This window comes from Rana temporaria, chromosome 3, assembly GCF_905171775.1.
Source record: "Rana temporaria chromosome 3, aRanTem1.1, whole genome shotgun sequence".
Classification (NCBI taxonomy): Eukaryota; Metazoa; Chordata; class Amphibia; order Anura; family Ranidae; genus Rana; species Rana temporaria.
This window is the reverse complement of record NC_053491.1, coordinates 439,544,587-439,563,957: the sequence shown is the minus strand read 5'-3', so window position 1 is coordinate 439,563,957 and position 19,371 is coordinate 439,544,587. Positions and strand designations below refer to the sequence as shown.

Here is a 19,371-nt window from a genome sequence, read left to right as displayed (position 1 = left end):
TCGGGGAACTAGAATTTAGAAGAAGGGGGGGGGGGGAGGTGAACTTGACCTCAGACTAAATAAAGGGAGAAAAGAAAAGTTAATTGTTTGGGTATAGGTATTGTAACGGAATGGCCTGTGATACCCAGAGACTTTTGAAGGATGCAGGGTACTCCTGTGCCAGCTTCACCAATGACTCTTGGGTCTAGGGTCATCCTATGTCCAATAGGGGCATAGGATGACTGAGAAATGATATCTCGGATTACATGAGATGGGACAGTAATGATAATTCATGTATTGCAGGATATCTTGAAATATTACAAGTGGTTTATTCTGACCCCAACAGGTCAATAGGACAGTTTTCATTCATGTGGGGACACATACTGTTGAGTCTGGCTCCTAAGATATTTCATTGTCTATTGTGCGAATTAAGGCTGCCTCTCAAGAACCTTGCATTGTGTATGCTAATGACCCTGTATTGTGTGGAAGTTCTATTGATGATAGATATGTGTTGGCAGTCTGAAAGGTCAGACCTTTCAGGTGTAGTGCATTAGCATGTCAATTATGTTTACTAAAGGAATGTGTATTATGTAGCAGGTGAGGATAACTTATCGCAGAGTCAGAACGTCTGGGTAATGATCAGTAATTGGCCCATCTGAATGTCATTATCTAACGGAATGTGTATTGAAGTTCCTTGTGTCGTGTTGTGGGTGGAGTTGAGTCATTGTCCAGATTTGGTTTCTAACTTATAAAAATAAAGAAAAAACTGCGCTAGTTCAGAAACGAAATGTCTAGCTGCTACATACAAACAAACAAAGCCAGCAAGAATAGTAAACAAAAAATGTAGCGCTAAAAACCAAAAACTCCAGAGTATGTAATACCATGTGAGGTGACAAGGTTCGTATGAAAGTGCATATACATAAACCACTGACATATAAATGTAAATAGCTCAAACAGTGCTTGATGCAAAAGAAAAAGTCTATATTACAAAGTAGAAAAAATCAATTGAGTGATGGGTGCAGGGAAAACAGATGAGCTGCTATCCGTTGATTGGGATACAACAGGTGCACAAGTTGTCTGTAGCACTCTATGAGGATCACAATCACATCAAGGTAGGTAGTGGATGAAATACGCTTACCGGATGGGTTGGACTCTACTACTGTACAGCAAAGAGTCAGCCAGACATAGTGGTCTTTGGAAACCGGGACCACTCAAACCGGAATGGGACCATAAGCGAGACTGGAACTCCAAATTGACATGGACGGCAGGAACCAGCAGAGATTGAATGGTGTGTTGGATCAATACCACGAGCTTTGAATAATCCTTAGACCATCAGTCAGGAGATGCAAGGCAGGATGTTGCTAAAGCTCTCAGGAAACCATGGAGTGGATGATATAAAAATGGAAAAAGAACTCCAATAGTGCAGGTCAATTAAAAACCAATGAGGTTTATTTGTAAAAAGTCATGGGTAAATATGACAAGGATAAAAAGTGATCACGTACAGAGAATGGCAATGTGGGGTGCTCAATAGCAATACCCGACGCGTTTCGGCTAAGTAAGCCTTCAACAGGGGCATCAGTTGAAGGCTTACTTAGCCGAAACGCGTCGGGTATTGCTATTGAGCACCCCACATTGCCATTCTCTGTACGTGATCACTTTTTATCCTTGTCATATTTACCCATGACTTTTTACAAATAAACCTCATTGGTTTTAATTGACCTGCACTATTGGAGTTCTTTTTCCATTTTTATATCATCCACTCCATGGTTTCCTGAGAGCTTTAGCAACATCCTGCCTTGCATCTCCTGACTGATGGTCTAAGGATTATTCAAAGCTCGTGGTATTGATCCAACACACCATTCAAGCTCTGCTGGTTCCTGCCGTCCATGTCAATTTGGAGTTCCAGTCTCGCTTATGGTCCCATTCCGGTTTGAGTGGTCCCGGTTTCCAAAGACCACTATGTCTGGCTGACTCTTTGCTGTACAGTAGTAGAGTCCAACCCATCCGGTAAGCGTATTTCATCCACTACCTACCTCGATGTGATTGTGATCCTCATAGAGTGCTACAGACAACTTGTGCACCTGTTGTATCCCAATCAACGGATAGCAGCTCATCTGTTTTCCCTGCACCCATCACTCAATTGATTTTTTCTACTTTGTAATATAGACTTTTTCTTTTGCATCAAGCACTGTTTGAGCTATTTACATTTATATGTCAGTGGTTTATGTATATGCACTTTCATACGAACCTTGTCACCTCACATGGTATTACATACTCTGGAGTTTTTGGTTTTTAGCGCTACATTTTTTGTTTACTATTCTTGCCGGTTTCTAACTTATAACAAGCTGAGCTTACCATTAAAGTATTCATTCGTTTGGGACCAGAGAACAGAGCTTGTGTCTCGTTATTCTGGGGAATGGAATGGGTCGTGTCTGCTGGATTGTGGAGTGTCGGATAAGCTGTCTTGGGCTGGTGGAATAGAATATCGTAAACGGTGTTAACCCTGACCGTTACAGGTATACTTTGAGGGACAAGTTCACTAATCCCTTCCCGCCACCACAGCGTCCCTGTATAAAGTTGTGAAGGCCTGGGGATGGGAAAGATCAGTTACCACTGTGATTGGCTGTTACTGTGGTCACATGATCAGGAGCAAATCCTGCCAGCTACTGATTGTTGGTGAGGACCGAGAGCTGTGTTTGACAGCTCAGTCTCTGTTCCGAGAGCACACAGTGAGCCTGCTCTCAGTACCATTAAAGGCCACCCTTTTTTTTTCTGCCTCACATGTTAAAGAGGAGTTCCACCCAAATTTGGAACTTCCTCTTAACCCACTCCTCTCCCCCTTGCATGCCGCATTTGGCATGTAATTTTTTTGGGGGGGAGTGGGGGCTTCAGGAGGAACGGGACTTCCTGTCCCACTTCCTCCTTCCGGGTAGACGATTAAGCCTAATCGCCTAGGCGATTAAGCTTAATCACCTACAGGAAGGGGCTGCTGTAGGCGATCGCCCAGGACACATGACAGGTCCTCGGCGATCGCCTGTCCAATCAGACGGCGCCGCGCCGCTCGCGCATGCGCAGTGCCGCTCACGCATGCGCAGTGGGTGCCCGGCCGTGAAGCCGAAAGCTGTCACGGCCGGGTGCCCACACTGAGCATGAAGACGCCGGCCGGCGAGGCGGGGCGAGGAGCGGAGCCCCGTCCGGCGCGTCGCTGGAGCCGTGGAGCAGGTAAGTGTCGGTTTATTAAAAGCCAGCAGCTACACTTTTTGTAGCTGCTGACTTTTAATAAACTTACAAAATGGGTGGAAAACCCCTTTAAGCGAGCGGCAACTGGTTGAAAAAAGAAAGCCACCCCTCAATACAGTAAACTGTGCCACATGTGCGGGTCCTTGCTTGCCTCTTTTTGTACTCTCAGGTCCTTACCTCCTCTGACAGCTCCATGGCTGGTAAAATAAATGGTACTGGGCTGCAGTAACGTGCCATAGATTTGTATGAGCTGTTGCTCCTGCAGAACTATAGGGTGAAGGTGGTTGGCACAGTTTACTGGGGGCAGGGGTATTTTTAACAATTTTTAAACTTGTTCTTGAAGACCGTCTATAATAACAAGCACTGAGGCGTGAACTGCACAGTTGCAGATACTAATTGACATTCCTTTTTACCAACATTGGAAGTATTTTAACAATGCAAAAAAATGAGCGTAAATCTCTCTTGACCACAGCAATCGATCAGCTTCCCCACAGTTTCCATCTTGTTCTTGCAACACGCTGTTTTTTTCTGTTCTCTGTGACGGCACATAGCTCACGTTCGCAGTCACATTTTCAAAGTGTAACCTAAACCCGTTTCACCTTGTAGAAAATTAAACAGCAGTAGATCAGTAAAGGTAGTATTTTGAAGAATGCTGCCCTATTCTGGATTATTCCTGAACTCTAGAAATTATTGCTGTTTTGATGCATTCTGCTTCTTAAAATAAAAATACCATGGCCAGTCTCTGAGTTTGTACAGAGCATTGACACATTAGGAAACAGGGGAGAGCAAAGGGTAACGTGGTAGGACAGCAATTCCTGAACTGTAACTGAGATTCATGGAAATTAATAACGGCTTGTAGGTAGCAAATAAGAGTGAAAACTGCTCGTCTGGGTTCGGCAACTGCTCGGTCATGACTCTGCCCACCACCTTTCAGACCTTGGATTAGAGCATGAATGGGCATTGCATAGTCAAAGGAAGTCCTATGTTCCTCCTTGGCTCTGACAGCCTGCTGCTGTAGCCCATTAGCTTCAAGGTTCGATGTTTAGTGGGTTCAAATATGGTATTCTGCATACCTTGGTTGCAACAAGTGGTTATTTGAGTTGCTGTAGTCTTTTTATCATCTCAAACTAGTTTGCCCAATCTCCTCTGACATCAACAAGGCATTTTCATCCACACCACTGCCTTTTGCTGGATATTTTCTCTTTCGGACCATTCTCTGTAAACCCCAGGGGTGTGTTTTTGAAATACTCAGCGCAGCCCGTCTGGCACCAACAACCATGCCACATTCAAACTCGCTTAAATTCCCTTTTTACCCCATTCTGATGCTCGGTTTGAACTTCAGCAAGTTGTCTTCACCACAAGTGGATGCCTAAATGCATTGTGTTGCAGCCATTCGATTGGCTGATCATCAATTTGTGTTGCCAAGCAATTGAACAGGTGTACCTAATAAAGTGGCCCGTGTGTGTGTGTGTGTGTATGTATGTGTGTGTGTATATATATATATATATATATATATATATAATTTCATTCATTCCCATTGGTTCCTGCTCTCAATCTAAGGTCTGCAACTCTCGCATTAATATATACACATACTAGGGCTAATTAATTTGGTAGCCAATTATCCTAACAGTGTGTTTTTGGAGTGTGGATGGAAACCGGAGTGCCCGGAGGAAACCCATGCAGGATCAGGGAGAACATGTAAACTCCAGGCCCATAGTGTCATGGTTGGGATTCAAACCCACGACCCAAGTGCTGCTAGGTGTAAGTGGTAACCACTTTGCCACTGTGCGTTGCGTATTAAACCCCTTTCACACTGAGGAGTTTTTCAGGCGGTACAGCGCTAAAAATAGCACTGCTATACCGCCTGAAAAACTCCCGCACTGCATACTCAATGTGAAAGCCCGAGGGCTTTCACACTGAGGCGATGCGCTGGCGGGAGAGAAAAAAATCTCCTGCCAGCAGCATCTTTGGAGCGGTGTGTATACCGCTCCTTCCCGTTTAAAACAATGGGAAACCGCGGCAATACCGCCAGCAATTCGCCTCTGCAGAGGCGCATTGCGGGCGATATTAACCCTCCATCGGTCGCTAGCGGTGGTTAATACCGCACCGCTAGTGGCCAAATCCCGTGGCAAATCCGACGGTATAGCGCTGCTATTTTTAGCGTCGCTATACCGCCACCGCGCCTCCCGCCCCAGTGTGAAAGGGGCCTTACTGATCTCTGCACTGCGTGTTGCGTACTTCCCGCTCAATACATTTCCAAACCTTTTTTTTTTTATTTTTTTCTAATGGGGCTTTTCTACACTATCGTCCTAAAAGAAAAAACTGCACACTGCACCTTTAATTATCTTTCATCTTTCCATATTCAAGTAGACCTCTTCAGGGTTGTCTATCCTTTGATCTAGATTACTAGGCAAGAAGGGCTATAAAAACGGGGGAAGTCAGAGAATATCTGACAGGAAAGTTAGTTAATGGATAATAGTATCTGGGAAACTCTTTAATGGACCACTAAACCATTTTTACCTTCATATTATCTCCTGCAGGTGAGTCACAGAATCATATGATTCTGTTTTTTTGTGACCTTCCTAACGGGGTGGTGCTCAGAACCAGGTAACTGTATTGCTTGTGGTCTTCCTATAGCCAATGGCCCAGATTCAAGAAGCAATTGCGCCTGTGTAACCATAGGTTGCTTACTTGCTCCGGCGTTACGAATGCTCCTGATTCAGGAACATCGTAACGCCGACAAAAGCCTAAAATCTGCGTGGCATAAGGCTCTTATGCCACGCATATTTTAGGCTGCATTCTTGCGATGACCGCTAGGGGGCGCTCCCATTGTGCTCAGTGTATAGTATGCAAATTGCATACTAACACCGATTCACAATGTTGCGCAAGCCCTGCGTACGCAAGTTACGTCGTTTCCGTACGGCGTGTTTAGCGCAAGGCTGCCCCTTCTAATAGTAGGGGCAGCCAATGCTAAAGTATACCCGTCGTTCCCGCGTCGCGAAATTTGAATTTCACGACGTTTGCGTAAGTGATTCGTGAATGGCGCTGGACGCCATTCACGTTCACTTGGAAGCAAATGACGTCCTTGCGACGTCATTTGCCGCTATGCACGTCGGGAAAGTTTCCCGACGGAGCATGCGCTCTACGCTCGGCGCGGGAGCGCGCCTAATTTAAATGATTCCCGCCCCCTACGGGATCATTTAAATTGCGTGCTCTAGCGCCGGGCAATTTTGCCGGCGCGCCCGCGCAATTCACGGAGCTTCTGCTCCGTGAATCAAGGGCAGCAGAGCAAATTTGCGGGGGCGCAGGGCAAGATCGTTGCCCTGCGCCTCCGCAGAAAAAGCGCAAATCTCTTTGAATCCGGGCCAATATTTCCCTTTTACTGACTTGCGTTGCCTTGTCCTGCACAGCGTGTGCAGGTGGCCTTTTTGGTAGTAGCTTTGCTTCTTCAAATCAGAGCCTGCAGCACAGTATTAAAATCAACAAATGTCACTCCAAATCTCCTCAGACCAGCAGCAAAGGGCAACAGTGCCCTCTATTTCACACTGCAGCTTTGGGGCTGTTGTAACGGGAGTGCTTATGCACCTTCACATATGGAGAACCACACTGCTATTTTCCATCAGAGGAGAAAGACTTTGGTGAAAGGAGGATGTAGCAGCACAAGGGACACCTCTCGCTGAAGGTAAGTAATGTCCCTTGTGCTGATATTATTTTTTTTGTTTTAGGTAATCTTTAGGCTTTATTGTCTCTTGCAATTGATGTGTTGCTTATGCAAATTCTTAAGTGAATGAGTTTTTATGTAAAATGTTTAGGAGGTCTTACATGGCAAGGACTGGAAGGCTTCCTGCACACTGACTTAAAAAAAACTCTGCAGGAGTTTTGTGTTTTGCCTGTAGAACTCCGAGTGCGCCCGCCACGTACTCTATGACTATGCCCGCCGGAGCTGCGAACTCGATGTTTACCAGCGGCCCACGATCGTGACACGGAGGACTGCGACATTGCGGGAGGCAGATCGAAAACTATGATGAAATCATTTTCATTGATGAAATTAATAGTACCTGTTTGGAAGATCTCTTTAGTTTCTGTTCTGTCTAATGACGTGTAGAGAAATCTTCTTAATGTGCACACATAACAGTTAAAAGTTGTCAGAGGCCTATATGTGCTTTCTGGCTGAGTCAATAATGGTGTCTCTTTATTTCTGCAGTTGAGCAAGGCTGAAAACTAGACGTGTCTGACACATAATTAAACGCCAGAGGGAAAACCTGAAAATGTGTTCTGAAATGCAGCCATGAAAACAAGCAAAAGTGTCAAGTCATAGTTACATGAGACCTTTTTCTTTCTTTCTGGTCATATTGAATTAAACTATGAATTTTTTTAGAGATGCATTTTCATTTAAAAAAGTTTTGTATTTTTTTTTTTATATACAAATTGTAGCTAAGCAGTTAGTTCCAGAGTCTCTTAAAAAAAACAACTATATATATATATATATATATATATATATATATATATATATATATATATATATATATATATATATATATATATATATATATATAATCTCCTGCAAGGAAAGGAGAAACCGTAAATACACATATTTTTACTGCAATACCTGCAAAAAAGGCCAGTTTAACGTGATCTAACAGCACTTAATTTTTCTGAACTTTTTTAGAGATGCACTTAGGGGTGTACTCAATTTTGTTGCAAGCAGTTTAGACATTAATGGCTGTGTGTTGAGTTATTTTGAGGGGACAGCAAATTTACACTGTTATACAAGCTGCACACTCACTAATTTACATTGTAGCAAAGTGTCATTTCTTCAGTGTTGTCACATTAAGGCTTCATTTCCATGGACGTTTTTACAGACACTTTTTTTAGCCTTTTTTACAGCTTAAAAACGCCTGTCCATGTTTAACCACTTAATCACCAGGCCTATTCTGGCACTTCTCTCCTTCATGTAAAAATCACAATTTTTTTGCTAGAAAATTAATCAGAACCCCCAAACATTATATATTTTGTATTCTACAGGTTGCATTTTTTGAGTGACAGAGTAGGTCTAGGGCTAGAATTATTGCTCTCGCTCTAACGATCGCGGCGATACCTCACTTGTGTGGTTTGAACACCGTTTTCATATGCGGGCGCTACTCGCGTATGCGTTCGCTTCTGTGGGCGAACTCGACGGGGCGTTTTAAAAAAAAATAAAAAATATTTTTATAATTTTTTACACTGAAATAATAAAAAAAAAAACACTTTTATTCCTATTACAAGGAATGTAAACATCACTTGTAATAGAAAAAAGCATGACCGGTCCTCTTAAATATGAGATCTGGGGTCAAAAAGACCTCAGATCTCATATTTGGGCTTAAAGCGGGGGTTCACCCTTAGAGGGCACTTTTCCCCCTTAGATTCCTGCTCGTTATTACTAGGGGAATCGGCTATTTATTTTAAAATATGTGCAGTACTTACCCGTTTACGAGACGCATCCTCTCCGTCGCTTCCGGGTATGGGCTTCGGGAATGGGCGTTCCTTCTTGATTGACAGGTTTCCGAGAGGCTTCCGACGGTCGCATCCATCGCGTCACGATTTTCCGAAAGAAGCCGAACGTCGGTGCGCAGGCGCAGTATAGAGCCGCACCGACGTTCGGCTTCTTTCGGCTACGAGTGACGCGATGGATGCGACCGTCGGAAGCCTCTCGGAAGAATGTCAATCAAGAAGGAACGCCCGCTCCCGAAGACCCATACCCGGAAGCGACGGAAGAAGATGCAGCTCGAAAACGGGTAAGTACTGCACATATTTTAATATAAATAGCCGATTCCCCTAGACCGAACGAGCAGGAAGCTAAGGGGAGATTTTTTTTTTTTTTTTAAATGGGTGAACTCCCGCTTTAAATGCAAAAAAAAATAAAAAATTGTCATTTTTTCAAATGACAAAAAAAAAATGTTGCTTTAAGAGGCTGGGCGGGACTGACGTTTTGACGTCACTTCCGCCCAGCAGAGCTATGGGGACGGGCGAAGGAGATTTTTTCTTCAGTCTCGTCCCCAGTCAGCAGCCGAACGGACCCGATCGCCTCTGCCGCTACCGACGGCTCCGGTAAGCGGCGGAGGGCGCGGGAGGGGGCCCTCTCCCGCCACCAATAACGGTGAATCCGCCGCGGAGACCGCCGTTATCGTTTACAGGACCGTTGGCACTAAAGATGGATACCTCGGTTGTGGCAGCAGCTGCTGCCGTTACCGAGATATCCATCTTTAAAAACAGGACGTACTTTGGCAATGGGCCGGTTGTCAAGTGGTTAAAAAAAAAAAAATGTCTGGCGTTTTTACAGCTCTAAGGCTGGAGCTTCAGAACGCACTGGTCCTGTTTTTTTTTTTTTTTTGCAGCTTAAAAATGGCTCAGCCATTTACAGCTCAAAACCGTCATGGTGGGCATGAGGCCATAGACTAACATGGAGAGCTGTTTTTAAGCTGCAAAATGCTCAGAAAAGTGGCTGTAAAAACGTCCATGGAAATGAAGCCTAAAAGGTAGAATAAAATATTTACAAAAATATGAGGGCTGTACTCTTGTGAGAATGTGTGTGTGTGTGTGCGCGTGTGTGCCAATAGCTAAAGCCAGATTGAAGTGGTGGCATAGTTGTCGGACCACTACAGTTTTTTTTTTTTTTTTTTAACCTTTTCTTTACCGAGTCATTCATATGACGTCCTGGGTTTCCCGGCTGTCTAGGGGGCACGCGCCCGCCACATCGCACGGTGCACGTGTCCAGCGGCCGCGCTGACCGCCGGGCACCCGCAGTCACAGCAGGACTGTGGATCCATGTCCTGTCAGAGGAGACCAATGTGTGTTCCCAGTACAGAGGAACACACATCTGTCTCCTCCCCTTGTGAGTCCCCTCCCTCTACCGTTGGAATCACTCCCTAGGGAACATAATTAACCTCTTGATCGCCCCCTAGTGTTAACCCCCTTCCCTGCCAGTCACATTTACACAGTAATCCGTGCAGTTTTATAGCACTAATCGCTGTATAAATGTGAATAGTCCCAAAAACGTGTCAAAAGTATCCGATAAGTCTGTCGCAATGTCACGGTCACAAATCTTAAAAATCGCAGATCGCCGCCATTACTTGTAAAAAAATAATAATAAAAATGCCATAAATCTATCCCCTATTTTTTTTTTGTAGATGCTTTAACTTTTGCGCAAACCAATTGATATACGCTTATTACGATATTTTTATTTTTTACCAAAAATATGTCGAAGAATACATATCGACTTAAACTGAGAGAACATAAAAAAAAAAAAAAAATTGTGATGTTTATTAAATCAAAATAAAAAATATTGTGTTTTTTTTTTTTCCTCAAAATTGTCACTTTTTTTGTTTATAGCGCAAAAAATAAAAACCGCAGAGGTGATCAAATACCACCAAAAGAAAGCTCTAATTGTGTGGGGGAAAAAACCCCCATAGATTTCATTTGGGTTATAGTGTTGCATGACCACGCAATTGTTGTTCAAAATGCGACAGCACTGAAAACTAAAAATTGGTCTGGGCAGGAAGGGGGTAAAAATCCCTTGTATTGAAGTGGCTAAAGAGCCATAACGTGTACGTGTGTTTTTTTTTTTTTTTCCCCCTCTTCCTTTTATGCACAAACCTACTTTTTAATGTAAGCAGTAGTCTATAAATACAGGTTGAGCAAGAAAAGTTTGAATTAAATTCCTAAGAATTGTTGTAGGCTCTCATGTATTCATACAGGGCACCATGGCACTGCTTTGACAGGGAAAAACCTCCCTGCTGCTCTTGTTTACTAAAGTATCTGAATGTCCAGGAACGGAGCTTTTGGTCCCAGCAGCATGTGTGTTATGACATCACCAATCCATCTTTTCTAAAGAGTGATCTATCTAGAAGGCTTTTGGTGCTGAAAACGCTGATCGTTCTTAAAGTGGAGGTTCATCCAAAAATAAATTTTTAACATTACATTCAGCCGAGTTGTCCTAATGACAATCGGCTGTTTTTTTTTTTTCGTACATACCTTATTCTCACCGCCGCTTCCGGGTATGTCTTCTCCAGGACTGGGCGTTCCTATCTGATTGACAGGCTTCCGGCCATCGCATACTACGCGTCACCAGTTGCCGAAAGAAGCCGAACGTCGGTGCGCAGGCGCCGTATAGAGCCGCACCGACGTTCGGCTTCTTTCGGCAACTGGCGACTCGCTGTATGCGACGGTCGGAAGCCTGTCAATCGGATGGGAACGGCCAGTCCCGGAGAAGACATACCCGGAAGCCGCGGTGAAATAAGGTATGTACGGGGAAAAAAACAGCCAATTGTCATTAGGACAACTCGGCTGAATGTAATGTTAAAAATTTATTTTTGGGTGAACCCCCGCTTTAATGCCTCTGTCCTTGCATGTGCATCATATTTGGTCCATCAAATACATTTCAGTGCTACCAACTGGATTGGTTGTTTAGTAGAAGACCTTACCAGCCACCCTGGTGTAGTATTGGCATTTTCTTGCTTATAGCGCTATATTGGGAAGCTCTACTCTCTCTTGGGAATCTTTGCTGAGTAGCTTCAGAAGCAAGAAAGTTACAGCAGTGTTATCCTCCTATACCAGGGGTTTTCAATCTCCAAAGGGGGGCGGGTTGCCGGACTATGGCCAGTGAGAGTAGAAAATGTCCTGGTGTGGGAGTAAACGATGTCTCCTCTTTGGTATTAGGAGGGGGAATAGTGCTCTATTGCTGGTGTGAGTGGGAGGAGTAGTGCCCCATCGTTGCTGTCAGTGAGAGGGATAGTACCCCATAATTTTCTCTATTGCTGGTGTCAGTGGAAGGAATAGTACCACATGATTGGTGGCAGTAATTATGCCCCATTGTTGGTGTCAGTGAGAGGAAAAATTTAAGTGGGAGGAATAGTGCTCCAAGGGCTGTATAAAGGCAAGCAAAGGGCCACATGCAACTTCCGAGCCCCAGTTTGGAGACCACTGCTCTACCAGGGATCTCCAAATTAGGGCCCTCCAGCTGTTGTGGAACTACACATCCCACGAGGCATTGTAAAACTGACATTCACATGACTAGGCATGATGAGAATTGTAGTTCCTGAACAACTGGAGGACCGTAGTTTGGAGACCCCTGTACCATCTATCAGCAGGGTATATGAAAATGCCATTAGGAGGCAAGGGATTGGCTAACCATTTTCCACAGCAAAAATTCTAGTTATTTTAGATGCTTTGATAATTTTAGTACTAGTATATTATGTGATATATTAAAGTGTTTCTAAACCCACAACAGTAAAATCTGTTTGTTTATGCAGAATAGCATGCTTGTTATACTCACTGTGGAACTTAAGGGGGTTAATCCTCTGTACTGTGTAAGAAAGCTCTTTGATACTGTATACACAGATCCCCCTCCCCCCTCCTCTGGCAGGGTCTCTCTTGGCAAAGCCAGATAAGCCAAGGGGAGGGTAGTACTTCTGCACATGCTCCGATTGGTCTCTGTTGCTGGAGAGAATATTTCCTGTTTGAGCTGAGCTTTTCAGGTCACATGATATTCACCTCACGCGTGTGGGTGTGTATACAGATCCTAAATCGCAGCCCAGTAACTAAAAAAGAACACAATGTGTGGGATGTCACATCTTGATTTATGAATGATCCCCCTCCCATCAGCAGGAGCACACAGGCTGTAGGGGAATTCTACTCCTAACTAAACACTCAGCACTTGGGCAGACCCTGCAGATTATCACGTGACTATGGTGTTAGCAGTACTTATTTCTGGCCGGTAGCAGGGCGCTTTTAACCACCAAGAAGGTATTTAAAAAGGGGTTAAAAGTCTCCATGATGCGGTGCTTCGAAAGCGGGGTCCATTAATTCCCATGGGCAGGGGTGTATACAGCGCTCCCACACTGCCCCAAAGATGCTGATTGCAGGACTTTTTTTTTCTTCCTGTCCTGCAAGCGCACCGTCCCAGTGTAAAAGCGTATTTTCATATTAATTGCACAGAACGGCCACAGCTCCTCCTTTCAGGTCTCCTGGCTTCTCCTCTCTTGCTGGTGCCCCACAATAGGAAACAGATCACCGAGACCCGCTGCTGCGTCGATTTACAACCAGCACCCCCTGCTTCCTCGTCACTGGAGTTGATTGACAGGAGCGGGAGCCAATGAGATCCTGTTGCTATCGCTCTGCCCAGAGAGGAGGGATGAAGCCAGGAGAGCCGCAGCTCTCGTGCTCAGTGCTGGATCGTGATGAGGCTCGGGAAAGTGTGGGGGGAGTCTGTGATACAGGTTTTTAGTGATTGTAAAGTCTTTGTGTGTGTGTGTGTGTGTGTGTGTTATTTTCATATAAAAAAAAAAAAAAGTTATACTTGCCTGCTCTGTGTAGTGGTTTCGCACAGAGCAGCCCAAATCCTCCTATTCTTGGGTCCCTCTTCGGTGCTCCTGGCCCTCCCTCCTGTTGAGTGCCCCCATAGCAAGCTGCTTGCTGTGGGGGAACCTGAGCTGAGCCGCAGCTCTGCATGTTTATTCAGACACGGTTCGGTTCCACCCCCTCTCCCTTCTGATTGGCTAACTGACTTTGATAGCTGTGGGAGCCAATGGCGCCACTGCTGTGGCTCAAACAATTGGGAGGGAGAGTCCCGGACGGCTGAGGCACTCGTGGACATCGCTGGATAGAGATGGGGTTGAGGTAAGTATTAGTGGGGATGCTGCTCACAGAATTTTCAGTGCGGTGTCTTTACAATCACTTTTAAAGCATAGAATGCATGAAGGTAAAAAACCTTGAGGCTTTAGACTATATAGGGCTTTTTGTTGACTGCTGTTTTATTGTATTGAAAGTGAAATGCTGCAGCCTTTGCCAATCTTTTATGTCCAACTATTCTTTATAGAAGACCCTTCACCATCTTAATTATGCAATCAAGTCCGATGCTATTGGAGGTGTAGGATGTGGTCACAAATGGAGGAATATAACATTACAAAGAAGAGGGGAGAGCAGAGTGAGAGATAATACATGGTCACTGAGGGATATAAAGCTAAATATGTGCAATAAATATATACCGTATTCTACAGGATGGACCTGCCATACAGGACATTACCATGACTAACAAGTTCTTCTTCTCTGTCTACAGATACCAAACAAAACATGAACTATTCGTGGTCTTCTTGGATTTTCTTTAGGTGGACTTTTCAGTAGCCAAATGGAGTAACTTATATTTAATTTACCTATCCTGGACAATTTAACAGTAGGCGCCATGGAATCGATTGGATTAAAAACCTCAAACGATGGAATACTAAATGAAAACTTCCCGCTCGACGATTGGTGAAGAAAAGACTAACTTCAGATTGGATTATTTTTAATTTTTTTTTAAAACCATCTTTACCATTTGGAATTTCAGGAACTGTTAAATTCAGTGTTTGTTAATATTTCCAATAAAAATATATTTTTCTAGACTGATTTAAAAAAAAAAAAATGCACAACAAGGGAAGTGCATGATTTTTATGCTGTGGTTGTCTTGGATGATGTGCATCTAAAGGTTGGCTGGAAGTGAGCTGGGGATGTATGCCACTGAGTGCAAGGCTGAAGTCACGCCCTCCCACAGCAATGGTAACCGCCAATTCCACTACTCACTGGCGGATCATACCAACCAGGCCTTCCAGATAATGAACGAGCTGCGGTTGGGACAGCAGCTGTGTGATGTGACTCTGAGGGTCAAGTACAATGACCTGCAAGCGGACTTTGTGGCGCATAAAATTGTGCTGGCTTCTAGCAGCCCCGTCTTTAGAGCCATGTTTACCAACGGCCTCAAGGAATGCGGCATGGAGACGGTCTCCATTGAAGGAATTCACCCCAAAGTCATGGAGCGGTTGTTGGAGTTCGCTTACACAGCCAGCATCTCTGTGGGGGAGAAGTGCGTCATCCACGTCATGAATGGAGCTGTCATGTATCAGATGGACAGCGTGGTGAAAGCTTGCTGTGACTTTCTGATCCAACAACTGGACCCCAGTAATGCCATTGGAATTGCCTGTTTTGCTGAGCAAATTGGGTGTCAAGAGCTTCACCAGAAGGCCCGGGAGTATATATACATGAACTTTGGGGAGGTGAGAGTTAAAACATTTTCTTTATGGTGTCCACATATGGATCGTTTATTTTGGTGCAGATGGTTTTCATCAGTTAATTTCATGCATTAAAGCGGAGGTCCGGTTAGAAAAATGAAAAGTCAGCAGCTACTAACACTGTAGCTGCTGACTTTTAATAAGGATACTTGACTATCCAGGGTTCCCTCGATGACGGCAGCCGAAGCCGAGCAATCGGTGAGGGAATCGGGAAGTGAAGCCTTGCGGCTTCACCGCCCGATTCCCTACTGCGCATGCATGAGCTGAATGGATGATGTCTCCTGGGACACACACAAGGTCCCAGAAGACACCGCTCCACCATTCCCCAGGAGGCAGCCGAGAAACAGAAGAAAGAAGCTGGACCACGGATCAGGAAGTGGCAGATTAGGACGATCTGCCTAGCAACAGGCACTTCAGGTATGTATAGTGCAGCATTTAAAAAAAAATGTTCTTGGTGGAGCTCCGCTTTAAATCATTTCAAAGGTTTCATTGCATGAGATTTTCCCATGTTAGTGTTTTCACTGATACCTTCAAACTAGTAGTTCTTTCTATGGTGCTATCATTTGAATCTGAGGTTTGGGTTCTGAGATGCAGTAAACGACACATTCTTTTTGACACCCCACAGTTCAGTGTTAGACGTCTGAAAGCACCTCATTGCTGAGGCACTCGCATTATAATATGTATGGCCGCTCTTTAAGTGGTTAGAAGAATTCAAATGAAGCCTGGAAGGAGTGTGTCAAGCCAAACCTCCTCCCCTTTTTTTTTTTTTTTTGTGGGGAAGGGTAAAGCCCTGTACACACAATCGGTTTGTCCGATGAAAACTGACATTGGTGAAAAAAAATGGAACATTTTTTTTTCCTATGGAGAAAAAAACGATAGAAAAAAAAACTACCGTCTGTGTGGAAGTCCATCGGTCAAAAATCCATGCATGCTCGGAAGCATTGAACTTAATTTTTCTCAGCACGCCGTTCTATTTTACGTCACCGCGTTTTGGCACGGTCGGATTTTTGACTGACTGGTGTGTAGGCAAAACTGATGAAAGGTCAGCTTCATCGGATATCCGACGAAAAAATCCATCGGATTAGATTCCATCAGATATGCGATCGTGTGTACAGGGCTTTAGAGCTCCTGTAGGATTCTTATAGCATTCCAGGACTTTGTTAGAGATGTACTCGCTTTCTGCTGTTTACTAAAGTAGGGTAAAGTGTGGACCCCTATTAAATTTGTATTCTTTTTGTTTGTGTCCCTGTTGGTGATTTTCCCTTGCCTCCTTTAATGTGACAACATTGTGAACAAAACAGGATGTGCGGGGAAATCTCTCCAACATTGCCCCAGATAGAAGTAAAAACCCAACAGGAGTTCTGTTCCTTCCCCATGCCATCCAAAACTAGAAAAGAGTCGTTTGGCTTCATATGCATTTGACACACACTTTAACCTGATGTGGAGCGCCCCACGCACATTTACTGCTGCAGGGCGGTTGCTCTGTGTAGAAACGCGTACAGGTACGTGAGTCTGCACTTCCGAGTCTGGGGCACACGCACCCCGGACGCGATGTCTGCCGGGACCTGCCGATTGTTTGAGGCACAGGCAGAACAATACTCCAGATTGACGTTCTGTAAACAGGGAATGCATTGATCTTTTGTGTTTCTGCTTCAAACATATTGGATATGTTTTACAGCAGAAAGTCAAAAATATTTGTTTTTTTCAAAATAGTCTGTCTGTCTTTTGTGGTTTTTTATTTTTTGCGCTATAAAAAAAAAAAAAAGAGGTGATCAAATACCACCAAAGAAAGCTCTATTTGTGGGGAAAAAAATATATACAATTTATTTTGGGTACATCGTTGCACGACCGCGCAATTGTCAAAGTAATGCAGTGCTGTATCGCACAAATGGCTTGGTCATTAAGGGAGGTTAATCTTCCAGAGCTGAAGTGGTTAAGGGGACAAGTTTTGGGTTTAGAAAAAAAGTCCCACCCCTCAGTCAACCCCCAGCCTTCTAAAAGTCCCCCAACCCCCCCCCTCCCCAGGTTTCCCTTACTTTTTTCAGCAACAGTGGCTTCTTGCAGTGTTTACATCCTCCATTAAGAAATATTGTGTGACATAAGTTGCCACTACCACCATTTTGTTCTCCAGGGCCCCTGCTTATAATATATATATGTGTGTATGTGTATGTGTGTGTGTGTGTGTGTATATATATATATATATATATATATATATATATATATATATATATATCTATCTCTCACAAAAGTGAGTGCACCCCTCACATTTTTGTAAATATTTTATTCTATCTTTTCATGCGACAACACTGAAGAAATTACACTTTTCTACAATGTAAAGTAGTGAGTGTACAGCTCAAAATAACTCAACACACAGCCATTAATGTCTAAAGCGCTGGCAACAAAAGTGAGAACACCCCTAAGTGAAAATGTCCAAAAAGGGCCAAAAGTGTCAATATTTTGTGTGACCACCATTATTTTCCAGCACTGCCTTAACCCTCTTGTGCATGGAGTTCACCAGAGCTTCACAGGTTGTCACTGGAGTCTCTTCCACTCCTCCATGACGACATCACAGAGCTGGCCTTTCTCTTCTCCACCCTCCGTTTGAGGATGTCCCACAGATGCTTAATAGGGTTTAGGTCTGGAGACATGCTTGTCCAGTCCATCACCTTTACCCTCAGCTTATTTAACAAAGCAGTGGCTGTCTTGTGTTTGGGGTCGTTATTATGTTAGAATACTGCCCTGTGGCCCAGTCTCTGAAGGGATCATGCTCTGCTTCAGTTTGTCACAGTACATGTTGTCATTCATGGTTCCCTCAATGATCTGTAGCTCCCCAGTGCCGGCAGCACTCATGCAGCTCCCAGACCATGACACTCCCACCACCATGCTTGACTGTAGGCAAGACGCACTTGTCTTTGTACTCCTCACTTGGTTGCCTCCACACACGCTTGACACCATCTGAGCCAAATACGTTTATCTTGGTCTCATCAGATTACAGGACATGGTTCCAGTAATCCGTGTCCTTAGTCTGCTTGTGTTCAACAAACTGTGGGTTTTCTTGTGCATCATCTTTAGAAGAGTCTTCCTTCTGGGACGACAGCCATGCAGACCAATTTGATGCAGTGTGCGGCATATGGTCTGAGCACTGACAGGCTGACCCCCCCACCCCTTCAACCTCTGCAGCAATGCTGGCAGCACTCATACGTCTATTTCCCAAAGACAATCTCTGGATATGACCCTAAGCATGTGCACTCAACTTCTTTGGTCGACCATGGCGAGGCCTGTTCTGAGTGGAACCTGTGCTGTTAAACTGCTGTATGGTCTTGGCCACCGTGCTGCAGCTCCATTTCAGCGTCTTGGCAATCTTCTTATAGCCTAGGCCATCTTTATGTAGAGCAACAATTCTTTTTTTTCTTTTTTTTTCAGATCCTCAGAGAGTTCTTTGCCATGAGGTGCCATGTTGAACTTCCAGTGACCAGTCTGAGAGATTGAGAGCGATAACACCAAATTTAACACACCTGCTCCCCATTCACACTTGAGACCTTGTAACACGAATGAGTCACATGACACGGGGAGGGAAAATGGCTAATTGGGCTCAATTTGGCCTTTTTCACTTAGGGGTGTACTCACTTTTGCTGCCAGCGGTTTAGACATTAATGGCTGTGTGTTGAGTTATTTTGAGGGGACAGCAGATTTACACTGTTATACAAGCTGTACACTCACTACACAACATTGTAGCAAAGTGTCATTTCTTCAGTGTTGTCACATGAAAAGATATAAAAAATTTTTTACAAAAATGTGAGGGGTGTACTCATTTTTGTGAGATTGCACAAACCAATTAATTCACACTGGAATGCCTGACCGGCAGCTGGCTCAGCCTCTCGGCTCGTCAATGAAACCCCTTCTTCTTCTTCTCATACACCATCCAGCCATACTGTAAATCTCAGCAGCAGCGGATTACATGGAGATTTCCCGGGATTTGTGTGCTCTGCTCTGTCAGTTGGTCGGATTCTTTCATTCCTTTCCAAGAACAGGGGGGGGGGGGAGGGGGATTCAGGTGACTTGTTTTTAACAATCT

The 19,371-nt window shown here is 44.3% G+C and overlaps 1 protein-coding gene across 1 annotated transcript in view; it reads left to right on the top strand.

Annotated features, from left to right (window-relative positions):
* KEAP1 (kelch like ECH associated protein 1) overlaps window positions 1–19,371 on the top strand; it is a 46,365-nt gene that overhangs the window by 10,219 nt on the left and 16,775 nt on the right. The window contains exon 2 of the mRNA XM_040346421.1: window positions 14,312–15,281. Coding sequence (XP_040202355.1) covers window positions 14,739–15,281 — 543 coding nt within the window. The 5' untranslated portion in view covers window positions 14,312–14,738. The remainder of the gene's footprint in view (window positions 1–14,311; window positions 15,282–19,371) is intronic.